Source organism: Pteropus medius, unplaced genomic scaffold (assembly GCF_902729225.1).
Source record: "Pteropus medius unplaced genomic scaffold, Ma_sr-lr_union100, whole genome shotgun sequence".
Taxonomy (NCBI): Eukaryota; Metazoa; Chordata; class Mammalia; order Chiroptera; family Pteropodidae; genus Pteropus; species Pteropus medius.
The window spans coordinates 2,830,962-2,843,281 of record NW_024340701.1 but is presented as its reverse complement, the minus strand read 5'-3'; the positions used below and the strand labels follow the sequence as shown (position 1 = coordinate 2,843,281).

Here is a 12,320-nt window from a genome sequence, read left to right as displayed (position 1 = left end):
TACTTTTCCAAAACATGCCTTTTTCATTTACCATATACTGTCCTTTAGAAACTAGTTCACTTAAGTATCTCTTAATATTTTTAACGAGTACATAGGATTCCGCCATAAGGATACACCATTATGTACTCATCCAAGTCCTTATTTTGAAGGACTTTTTCAGAGGTACACTTAAAACCTTTTAGTGGCCTGTCCGTGGGCCTCAGAATAAAGTCTGAGCTCTGCAATTTGTGAGGCGATATAGCTAATTTTTATTAAGCACTACTGAGTGCCAGGGTTTCTTCTGAGCACCTTATTTACATCTTGATCTCATCCAGTCCTCACAACTCTGTGAAGTCCTATTTTAGGGACAAGGAGCCTAAGGTATAGGGATCTGAGATTGCTGGCCAAGAATGGCACAGTTTATAAGGGAGCAGGGATATGAACCAGGAAAGTTTACTCTGTGGTCTGCAATCTTCAGAGCTTGACAGACCTGGGTTTGAATATGGATTTACCCAGTTTTTAGATGTGTGAACTTGTCAAGTTCTTTAGGCTCTCTGAATCTTACTTTCCTCATCTGTAAAATGGGGAAGATAATACTTAGCTTATGGGATTTCTCATGTGCCCTCCTCGGCTTTCCCTGCCAACTTTCTGATCACCATGATTGATCCCCTTCTCTCCATCCCTCCTAGGTCCAGGGCGCCCAACTAGACAAGAGGCAGAGAGAGGCTTAAGTCACTGAGAAGCCAGACTCACAGGATCTCAGGGGTGGAAGAAGCCCTTGGCTGATCTGGTCCATTTGAGCTCCACTCCTCTCCCCACCAGGCATGAATGTGCCCCTCTGTAGCATCCCCACCTGGCACAGGAGACCCTGACATGCTGACCATATCTATAGCCTGAACCAGCCCCTGCATCCCCATGCCTAGCTTTCTCCTATGTGCACTTGATTACCCCAGGAATCTGGTAGAAGCGAGTACAGCTCTTGACACCTGGCCCCACCACTGGAGCTGCAACTCCATAAAAAGGGCTGGAGTGTCCTCTCTCTAGGGGTCACATGGCTGCCTGCACAGCTCCTTTAAGTCGCACAGCTGTATGTCAAAGACCCATCCTCAGATGCTCCAAGCTGGGACTCCTACAGGGCTCTGAGGTCTGGGCCAAGTTGTTTTTCTCCAGAAGAAAGGAAGCAGGAAAAGAGCAAGGCATGGAGATAATTCAGGGATCCCAGATCCCCAGCTGTAACCTCTTCCTCCTCACAAGGGATTGGGAGGAACAAGAATAAATTGCTACTCTCTTCTCTGTTCCCCCAGAGTCTAAGATTCACTCTGAGGATCAGACCTGAAGGGGACTTCAACATCACCTCCTTTTTATAGGTGGGAGCAGTGTAGCCCAAAGGGAACTGTCCAACATGAGTGGGGCAGATTGAGATCCTGATTAAGGCTCTATCTGCTGCCCCTCCTGTTAACAAGCCCGCCCAAGCTATCAGTCAGTTGAAACTCAGTTGGTGGGTGTTCAAGAAACAAGCTATCCACTTAGCCAATCTTCTACAGCCAAAACTCTCCCAGGGATGCTTCTTGAGAATAAAAATAAGTCTGCTCACAAAAGCAGTAGGAGTTCAGAAAAACAAGCAATTATGAAAGGGAGTAGGCAGGGCTTTCCTCTCCCCCATAATGTTAGGGCTCCCTTGAGGCTGGTCATGCTAATCTCTGATACCCAGGACCCAGAGTTTCCTGGCCCAGCTCCTTCCCCATGTGCAAATCCCTGTCCCAAGAGCGCAAACATCTCTAGTGACAAGAAACTCACTACCTTTCAAAGTATCCCAACCATCTTTGGTCTGTCTGAATTCTTAAAAAGACTTCTTAGTCATCAACCTGAAGGCCACCTGACTGTGGCCTTCCCATGAGTCTCTGCTCTGCTCTCTGGGTCCACATGGGCCCCCACTGCCCAGGGAAGACCTGCAGGAATTAGGAGTTGGGGGCCAGATCTTCCTGGGCCCTCTTTCCTCCAGGATGGACATCCTCAGGTGTCCTTGGGTGCTCTAGTCTCAGCCATCTCCCTGCTGCGGGCCTTGCCTCCCAACCCAAGATTGGTCAGCACTCAGCATGTGTGTGAGTTTCAGCCACTGTCAAAGACAGCAAAGATGTGTATTCAAAGCTAACGGGTTAAGAGTGCCTGCCAAGAAGAACCAACTAAAATTGAGAGGATGCAAAATCTCTGAAATAACCATAAACACAGTGGAAAAAAAATGGCCTCCATTTATACAAATTCTTTGGGGATTCTACAGTGGGGTTTAGCAGAGAGCCATGGGGAGCCTGGAAGAAGGGGATCTAATATGTAATTCCATAAGGAGCAGAGAAGTAAGTCCTTCTACCAACTCTAGTGACAAGTAGGTGATTTCATCCTTTATCCTCCCTTTCAGAAACAAGTGCACTGCTACACATGTACATGTGAACATGTGTGAACACATGTAAACACACAACACGCACAGAAGGAACCTCTGGATCAATAAAAGGAGCAGAGAAATTTTGGGTGAGATCAACATGTAGTTGAGATCACTACAACTCTACTAGACACCATGTATTGGCTGGGATGTGATGATGAACTTTGTCCAAAGTCACCTAACTTTTGATTCCAGGTCTTTCTGTTCCAAAGTATATTCTCTGCCCCATATACCTCCCTGTCTTCAATGCCAAAGATAAACTCCAGCCCCAGGGATGACCCAGTTGAAAGGCATAGGGAACACCTAAAAAGGCAGGAGGGCAAGGGCCCAAGAACTGTTCAACAGTCCAAGGGTTGCAGACATTGGTCCTCACCCACATGAGTGGCTTTACTGCCCCAAGTTGGGTCCCCCAGAGATTCACTCACATATTTAGCAAATGAACATGGACCATTCACTTTCGATGTTGGGCATGGTATAAGCTCCTGGAGACACAATGTGAACAAGACAAAACCATGCCCAAGCTTACATTCCAAGTGGAGAAAGAAAATAAATAAGAATCAAACACAACAGTAATACAATCCCAGCTAGTGATAACTCTAGGAAGAAAATAAAGCAGGATAAGGAGCAGGTCTGCTACTGTAGACCGGGGGTTCGATGGTTCAGGGAAGGCCTCTCTGAGGTGACATTTGAGCAGAAATCAGCAAAAACACTTCTAGAAAGCCCCACAGGTGACAGCACTCATCTCTGCCTCCACTTCGTTTTCCGCCTTAAAAATTAAAATCTTTACACCGCACAGAACAAAGAGGGTGCTGGTTCAGCTTTAAATGAGATTGCCTAATTTTATTAGACTGTCCAGGGGTTTTCCAGTCAATGCTGTCGCCGAGCCCTTAGCAGAGCTTTGTCTGAACCTTGGGCCTCAGAATGATAGGAAGGTGTCTGTGGCCTGCTTGGGCCCCAACTTTCTAATGCCCCCATAAATAGCACTGCAGGCCAGCTCAGAAGGCAGGAGTGAGGGAGAGATCTGTGAGAAAGCTGAAGGGAACCTTGGCTCTCAGGATGTCATCTCCCTCCATGGCTCCCTGGGGATTAGGCTGGATCTTCTGAAGAAAGAGGCCATTTTCTTTCTCAAATCCCCCACTTACCTCCTTGAAACCACCACATACCTCATGCATGTGCCCAAAGAACCAATGAGTGGGAGGCCCTGGGAAGCTGTCCATAGCCCTGGCCAGCGACTGCCTCCGCACCAGCAGACAAATAAGCTTGAGGAAGCATAAGACCAAGATCAGTCCAGAAGCCCACAAGCCCAGGCAGGAGAGGCTCACGGAGAGCGAGACAGGCACCATGGCTGAACAGGCAGGCTTCAGTCTGCCTCCCGGTGCTCCTGGGTTCCCTTATACTCTGGACCCAAGCACCCTGCCAGGTCCCACCCCCAGCCATGCCCTGCAGTCCATAGTAGTCCAGAGTAGGCTGAGCTTCTCTGGAGGGGGGAGACGGCAGACACAAAAGTCACACAAAAGATGAAAAAGACTAGTTTGACTAGTTCCAAAACTCTGCTGGAGAGAAACCATGAGAAAGGCATCTAAGAAACCAGGCAATGAATATCCTGCCTTAGTTCCTTGGAGACCAAAAAGAAGGCAATTCTTGGTACAATCATTGGCATAATGGCTGCCTTTTCACGTAAGCACTCTGTATGTTTCAGGCACTTTCTACACACTATCTAATTTAACCCAGATAAGAAGGTTATAGGTACTTCTTCTATGTCTATTTTCCAGACAATGAAACTAAGGATCAGCTTGCCTATGCTTTCCACTGCCCCTTTCAATATGGGCCATTGGGAAGATTTGCATTTATGCTAGACTCATGATGCTTTGAGTCCTTTTTTGTGAAATGCTTTCAGGGACAAGTTTCTAGCTCCAGAAGGGAGATCCTGGGTCGGAAAGGGCTAACTCCACCCCTAAGACTATAGTACAAACTTGGTACTAAGGAACATAGACTATTACTTCCAGGTTGATGAGGAGAGATCATCAAATACAATCTCTCCTAGATTGATGGAGCAAGCTACTTGGGCCCAGAGAAAGGTGAGGAATTTTCCAAAGCCTCACAGCAAGGGAGTTGCAGCTCTCAATTTCCTAGCCCAGGGTTCTGTTGAAGAACGAGTTTAGCCCAGGCCCCAGCCTTGCTCTGGGAGAATATGCTATTTCTCCTTCCAGTCCTGGGTTGCAACAGTCAGGGTCCCACAGGAAACAGAATTCACTGCAGATTTTTCGGATGAAAAGACATGGATACAGGGCTCCTTTCAGAGGTTTCAGCAGAGTTAAGGAATCAGATAAGGTATGGTATGGCTTCCAGAGACTAGTGATAGCAAGAAACCCATGACATCCCTAGGATGAAGGCAAAGGGGAGGAAATAGCATTCCTGGACCCTGGTGGAGGCAGCTAATCCTAGAGAAATAATGCTGGAGCAGGGAAGAAAGAGAGAAGAAATATTCCAACCTTTTTTCTCACACACCCTCCAATCTCCTAGGGGTATCTCCTATCATCCATACCTAACCAGAAGGGAAATGGCGAGGGAGCCTGGGGGAATGAGCATGCAGAAGTCATCCTCCCAGTATGGAGGTGGCAGTGGGTAAACTAGCAAACAAGTGGACCTGGAACTCTGATCTCAAGATTCAGATCACATGTGCTGACTCGGAGAATGGTAAAATGTCAACATGGCCTCCATCTCCTCCACTGGAGAAGCAACCTATCCAGTGCTAGCCATAGGCTGAGAAGGCAAGATGGCAGCACAATAAAAGGAAATTCAAGAGAGTCCCTGAAATTTTACATTTATGTTTCATTTCATTTTAGATCGAAATACTGAGTGCCCCATTTAAAATGTAAGTCACTCAGGTCAGAGAGTAAGGGAGTATGAAGAGCTATCAGCAGACATCCATAGTTCATGGTGAATTCACTTATCAGTGTGGTCTCAGCCTGATGGAGTAATGAAGGGAGTGTTTGGGGAGAGCTCGAGGAAACTCCCACATGATTAAGAAGCCATGGTTCTCAACAAGGACCATTTAGGATTCACCTGGGAAGTGAATAGAGCTAGCCTAGAATATGGTAAGTGGGTATGTTAGACATTGGTTGAATGACTCCCAGCATCCATTCCCTTTTCCCTCTTCTAACCAGTACCATGAATTTATTGGCTTTTGGGTGTAGTGGGCTCGATCTCACTCTCAACTTCAGCAACGTCCCATATTTCTTTAAGACAGTCTGCATTCATGTTGCCCACAGTGATTGACTGTTTCAAGAATAGGCACATGACCAAAAGTCAGTCAATCAGGGCTAATGAAACTCAATTTCAGACTACGGCCATGCTACCCTGAGCACGCCCAATCCTGTTTAATGTCAGAAGCTAAGCAGGGTCGGACCTGGTTAGTAATTGGATGGGAGACCACCAAGGAAGAACAGGACAGGTGATGTAGGCATAAAAAATAAATAAATAAATAAATAAGTGGGGAAAATAAATAAATAAATAAATAAATAAAAACGAAGTTATGTGTTTTTTTTAAAAAAAGAAAACCAGATTTCAGTTTTTAATTTAAGATCTCTGTAAACGGCCTCTCTAATATTGGATTTAAACCTGGAAGCATGTGTTCTCAGGAGTAATTAATGCGGGGAGAGCCCAATGAGAAGGTACTCTAAGCCAAAAGAACTGAATTGAGAAATATACGGAAAGAAACAGAATACTAGGTACATTGTTTAAACTCGTGGATCTAGCTTTACCTGGAAACGAATACCTTTTCATTATGTGAGGCAATAAGTCTACTTTACTGGTTAAATTTCATTTGAGTTGGGTTTTTTATTACTTAAATCGAAAGGATTCCTAAGTAGTATACTGTTAAAAGCCCAGGAAATAAGAAAGGCTTGGTTAAGTTGGACTGAAACATATTTAGGGGTCTAGCCTGTGACAAACTGAATGGAATTAACCTGGGAAGGAACAAGTGGGATTAACATGGTATACTTGGAGTAGTGGATCTAGACTGGGAAGTACTGAGAGGACTCACAGAGGAATTCTAAGTGAAATTAGCCTGGCAAAGCTCCCATAAGAGGTAACAAGACATAATCTGATTATGGTGAAAGTGAAGGGCATGGCTTAGAGGAGAAGCAAGCATCTACGGTATGAGGATGAAGCAAGGGGAGGATCATGTCAGGAAACTGGAGTGTCAAGAGTAGAGTTAGCATGGAGCCTCTAACAGAGGAGTCAGGAGATTGGACTTTGTCTTCTGTACTGCAGGGATGCATGGAGAGGCCCTAAACAGAGGAACAAGGGTGGTCAAAGGTGTGCTCCAGGATAATCTCCCCCTCTGTGTGCACGCAGGGGCTCTGAGCTAGCCCATTGTAGAAGGGGCCTACAGCCTGGGTTGGCAATCAAGAAGAGGAAATCAGAGGGAATATCAGCAAGGTAGATGTTGATTATGGCCTTAGAGGTCTTGCATACCTTCTCCTGCCAGCAACACGGCCCAGCACTCACAGTCTATTTGTTACATACCCTGCTCTCCACTCACAGGCTGAGATCTGGCAGCCATCCACACTTCTAGAGCCAAAGACAGATGATCACGTGGCCAGAATCAGACACTGGGCAGTAGTCAACTCCCAGGCCCTGATCCTACCAGCTACCACCATGGTTGCCTTGAGAGTGTGATTCTTAGAAGCCGAAATGCAGAGCTTCTATCCACTGGTCTTAGTTCTGCCCTCAAGGGCCCAGTAGAAAATGTCAACTGTAAAGAAAGCTCTAAAGAAAGGAGATAATGACTCTGCCTTTATCTAAATGTTTTCCATGGCTCTTCTCCAGAAAGCCTTCCTCCACTTCAGAAACACCAATTAAAGCCAGTCTGCAATTCTTCTTAGATTTGTTCACTTTTTCCCATGCAGCAGTTACCTGAGTGCTTATTGTATCCTCCAGTCTTCCCATTCTGCTGCAAGCCAAAGGCTGAGCTTGTCTTGCCCTTACTTTGCACAGCTGAGCCAGAACAGACAAGTATGCAGTGAACCCATGATCAGGTGCATGAATGAAAGATGGATCACCTTGAGGTGTCTGTAGGCACTGAGTTTTGCAGGACTTGAGAGAAAACTGGCAATGTCCACTCACCACACTGCTCTGCTCTTACCCACAGCTCCGTAAACCTTCAGGGAAAACTCTGTGTCAGGGTCCTCTGTGCTTCCCCAGCACACAGTAGGCATTTAATAAATAATTGTTTGTTGAATAAATGTTAAAGGGATTGGCTATTATAGCAAAGGGTATGGGGAGGAGAAGGTGAGGAAAGGTTGACTGGCCAATGCAAAATATATTAGAAATGCCATATTGGTGTCCTTCTGGACAGCACATTTGGCACCTCTTGTGGCTGTATTCCAGAAGCCACCGCCTGGTGGGGAACCCAAAGCTCATCACTGTCCTGAACTTGACCCCTGCCTTCCCCAATTCGTTTTGGGCACTGACCACCATAGCAATGAAAACCACCCCTCAACTGAGCACAACCTTACGACATGCACAGAACATTGCCATGCTCTCAGGATCCTCACCACAACTCCATGAAAAAGGCCATGCAAACATGATAGACAGATGTGGGTAAACACAGGGGATAGGGATGCATCAAGGCATCAGACATTTCTAAAGCTCTCAGGTGATTCCAGTGTGCAGCCAAGATCGAGAACTACTGTTCCAGATACAAATTTTCTTCTCCTAAATGTAATCTGGTCCTTCCTCTCCCCTATCAGGAATTCATACTCACCACTGTCCCAGTTTGACTGACATCCTTGAGAAATTGAGATAGGAGTCAGGTTGAAGATGGTGGTCCAAATGGACCTATTTCCTTGTCTCTCTCCCTCCCTTTCTTCTTTCTCTTCTTTCTCCCTTTTCCCTTCTCTCTTCCTCCAGGGATGATGACACAGCACTTCCTGTTTGGCTTTCCCTGGGGAACAGCTTGTCCAGCTGGTGGTGTGACCTCAGGCAGACCGGATTTCTGTTCCCCTCTGAGGGAATCCAAGTAGAGGGAAGACTCTGGCATGTGGACTCTGGCATGTGGACTTGTACCCGTAATGCCCAGTTCAGCTCCACTTCACTTGGCATCTCCTGGACATAAGTTTCCAACAGTTTCTACCCTCACAGAACTGGTTGGGGCAGTCAGAAGGCCAAACCCTTGCCCTGGCATTCAGGGCTCTCACCATCTAAACTTTCCCTGACCCCTGCCACCTCCTCATCAGACACACTAGCTTCCTGGGACAGCCAGGAGCTTCAGTTAAAAACAACATCTTGGGTTTCTGACTGGCCTGAGATACACATCCAACCTTGGGGAAGTTTCTTTACCTCTCAAAATCTCAGGTTGCTAGTCAGTAGAATGGAGGGTTTAATAGTATCTCCCTCATAAGGTTGTTTGAAGGATTAAAGAAGATAATATGTATAAAGCAACCAACTTCCTCATAGAGCGTTCGATACAATTAAGCTAACTATCCTCATAGCTGTTTTTAAATACATAGTGATCAATAGAAGGAGAAAGGGTGAGACAACCTGTAGCCTGGATTCTAGGGCTTCTTTGTCTTCCAGATAGCTTGTCTCATTGAGAGACTTGCTTCAGAGTAATCCCAGCTGCCCCTGGTTCATGCCTAAGCCTGCATATGTGCAAGGTGCTGTGCATATGGGTAGGGCAAGACAGAGCAGGGTCAGGAGGCCTGGAAGCTGGCCATGTTCTATCCAGGCAGTACCCAGTAAGGCAAGCCACAATTCTGCCTCTGGAGTGGCCTGAGGGCCTTTGGCTGGAGGGTCAGAATCAGGTCCCTGGGATGAGCAGTTTGCAGTGTGCGGGTCTTTGATCCACTTGGAATTACTGTTCATGATATAAGAAAAAGATCTGATCCCTCTCAGTGCCTTTCCTCTATCTCTCTCACTGTCCCTTTACTCTGTCTCTCTCACTGTCCCTTTACTCTCTGCCTCTGAGAGGAGACCACATTCTGTGGAGCGTTATATCCCTTTTCTAATAAACTTTTCTTCTGACTCTAACTTTGGCGTGTGTGTTGAATTCTTTCTACATTCTCCCCTACTTGGGGAAATTTCCCCACTTGGGGAAATTTGCCCTGTCCTGCATCATCTTTTCTTTAAAAAAGAAAAAAAAAAAAGTATGAGAGATCTAATGTCCCCATTCCCATGAGTATTTCATCCGTCCCTATTGGTTTGTAATTCTACTTTTGTCATACATGAAATTTCAATATCATTCTAATTTCAGAACACAAAATTTTAAAACAACAAAAAAGCAATACTATGGATTACACACATGCCATATTTAAAAAGTGTAAAATAGGTATGGACACGTGCTTATTTTAGGTTAGACTTTTGTGGAAAGAGGGATGCTCAGGGTAGGGTTTTAGCTGTATCTAATATTTACATGGTTTTAAAAGACAAAGAGGCCTCTGAAACAAATATGGCAAAATATTCACATCTGTTAAATCTGAGAGGCTGGTTCATAGGTTCTGTTATATTATCTTCTGTATTTTTAGTTTGCTCAAACTCTTGTCTCATAATTTAAAAGCTAAATTTAAAACGTCACCTTGGCAGGATCAGTGTGTGCACAGGCTCCATGGCAGGGCTTGAAGTAGTGTGGGAGCAGCCTTAGACATGATGCTGCGATAGGTGTCAGCAGAAACAGTGGCAGTGGCAGTGAGAAGGTGGTTTCTTGAACTTCTGGTGATAGTTATTGTGTCCATCTGGCTCCAGGGGGACCCATCTGAGCTAAACACAGCCAGAAGTGGTCTTTTGACCCTGGCAAGCTCATGGGGATTTTCTGAGATGATCACAGCAGCGGGAAACCCAGGGAGAAGCAAAGGGATCTTCTCAGAGAGTGGGGCTGGGTGAGGGTCGGGGAAATAGAGCCATCTCGCTGGAATAGTAAGAGGAGATATAAAGAAAGCAGGGTGACGTCCATTTTGTTTTTTGAATAGAAATTGCTAGATCTCATTCCTGGCTTCAGAACCCCAGGCCGAGAACCACTTTCTGAGATGACCCAGAGGATCCTGGGCGGAGCTTCGAATAGAGCTCAGAGTCCTGGCTCCCCGCTGATCCTCTGCTGCCATCTCAGCAAATGCCCAGCATTCCACAGTACCTATAATCATGGAAGGTTCCAGTTTAGCAGTGGGGTGGGATTGTTGCCTGGAGTGGCCAGGTACAGAGCTGAGGATTGAAAACAGCTTTCTCTGCCATGAAGCCCCTGAAGACTTCTTTGGAATCTGATACCCCAGCCTCAAATGTGCTCAGTCTCCAGCAGCACACAGGAAAATGCCCCTGTTTTCACCGCCCCCACCCTCCACCCCGAGCTGTTTGGTCTATAGTCAATGGATCAGTTTCCTGCCATCGGAACCACAGAGCTCAGAGCTGAGAACCTTAGCAATAAGTTCTTCAGTTTCTGGATAAGTCCTAGAGAAGAGAGGAACTTAGCCAGCAAGACACTGAAAGATCTGGGAAGAGAGCTTCTATCCCTAGATTTGTTCAATCTGTAAGACAAAAGTCCCTGGTAGGGCTAGGTGCCCAAGGGAAAATTGTGCAGAGAAATAAGGCATGAAGTCTCAGCTATTGAGAGCCCAGAGTGGGGAGACAGAGCTCATTGGTCAGTGGCCCTGGCAACTGGGAGTAGCCAGAATGTCCTGAGCTCTGTGGCCCAGAAGGCAGGGGTCCTAGGAACAAACCCCAGGACTTTCTCTAATTCTCTAGTCTTCCCAGAAGGTAAAAACTAGAACCAAGAACTAGTGGTCAGTCTAGTTTCTCACCAAGAAAGCCTCCAGCTCCAACAAAGCAACGAGGAGGCAAAGACAGTGGGAACAAGGTAAGAGTGCACATGGCTGACTCCACAAAGCTGACGGAAAGCTGAGTCACAGCTGAGAATCTAGTAGGAATGGTCACAGCGGCTGGCCGCTCCCTTGGCTCTATCTTTTCCTCCAGCACTATCCATGTTGCCCTGATGTAATGGCAGAGATGCAGCTTATATCAGTCAGGGTTCTCCAGAGAGAACTCTTCTGTGGCTTTCCATTGCTTTTAAGTTAAAGGATAAGGTCTGGAATATAGCCCTCATGGAACTGCTCAATCCAGTTCCTGCTCCCCCAATTCAGCTTCATCCTCTATCCATGTCCCCCTTTTCCATACTATTGCTACCAAGCTCCCTTTAGTCTTCCAGGTCACTCTGCTCCCTCTTGTCTTCAGACTTTCACACATGCTCTTCCCTTAGCCAGGAATCCTCTTTCCCCTCTCTTTACTACATCTTAGTCATATTCCATCTAAATAAAATCACTTCCCCCCATGAAACTTTCTGTGAACTCCTTCACAAAACTGAATGTCACTGTTGTATATATTTCCATGCGTTTTGCACTTGTTTCTCATAATTCTCAGCACATGTTCACTTGCTTATTCAATATCTGTCTTCCTGACTAGAATTTAAGCTTCACAAGGGAAGGCACCATGGCTGTCTTCTCCCACTGCTACCTTCCTTGCACTTAGTAAATACTAGTCAAATACAAGAGAAAATAGAGGAGAGAACTGGGTCCAGAGTCCCCAAGGAATCCACAAGTATGAAAAGTAGTTCTCAGATTTGGAATTCAGAAAGTCATCGGTGACCTTAAAAAGCATTATGTCAGTGGATTAACAGAAACATGATTATCAGATGTTGGTATAGAAGAGGAGTCAGAGAGTATAGACAACTTTTTCATCACCTATGGATAAGAAGTGGAGGGCAGAGATTCGGACGGTTTCTCAAAGGAATGCAGTGCAAGGTAAGGGTGTTTTAGGGATCTGAGCAAGCTTATATATAAGCTGGAGAAAAGACAGAAAATAAAAGAGAGAGGGGATGACCAAGGACATAAGTCCAGAGGAAGTAGGAAGGATGAAGTCT

The 12,320-nt window shown here is 45.9% G+C and overlaps 1 protein-coding gene across 5 annotated transcripts in view; it reads right to left on the bottom strand.

Annotated features, from left to right (window-relative positions):
- Positions 1-12,320, bottom strand: part of CYP4B1 (cytochrome P450 family 4 subfamily B member 1) — a 51,778-nt gene that overhangs the window by 11,860 nt on the left and 27,598 nt on the right. Inside the window, exons 1-2 of one of the 5 annotated variants that reach the window (XM_039885354.1) lie at positions 6,944-7,027; positions 3,577-3,672 (exon numbers count right to left, since the gene is read on the bottom strand). The exons of 2 other annotated variants lie outside the window; for them this stretch is intronic. In XM_039885354.1, coding sequence (XP_039741288.1) covers positions 3,577-3,630 — 54 coding nt within the window. In that variant the 5' untranslated portion in view covers positions 3,631-3,672; positions 6,944-7,027. Of the gene's footprint in view, positions 1-3,576; positions 3,792-6,943; positions 7,028-8,183; positions 8,542-12,320 lie in introns of those variants that run through there. 2 more of the 5 variants (XM_039885372.1, XM_039885346.1) reach the window with 2 other exon arrangements.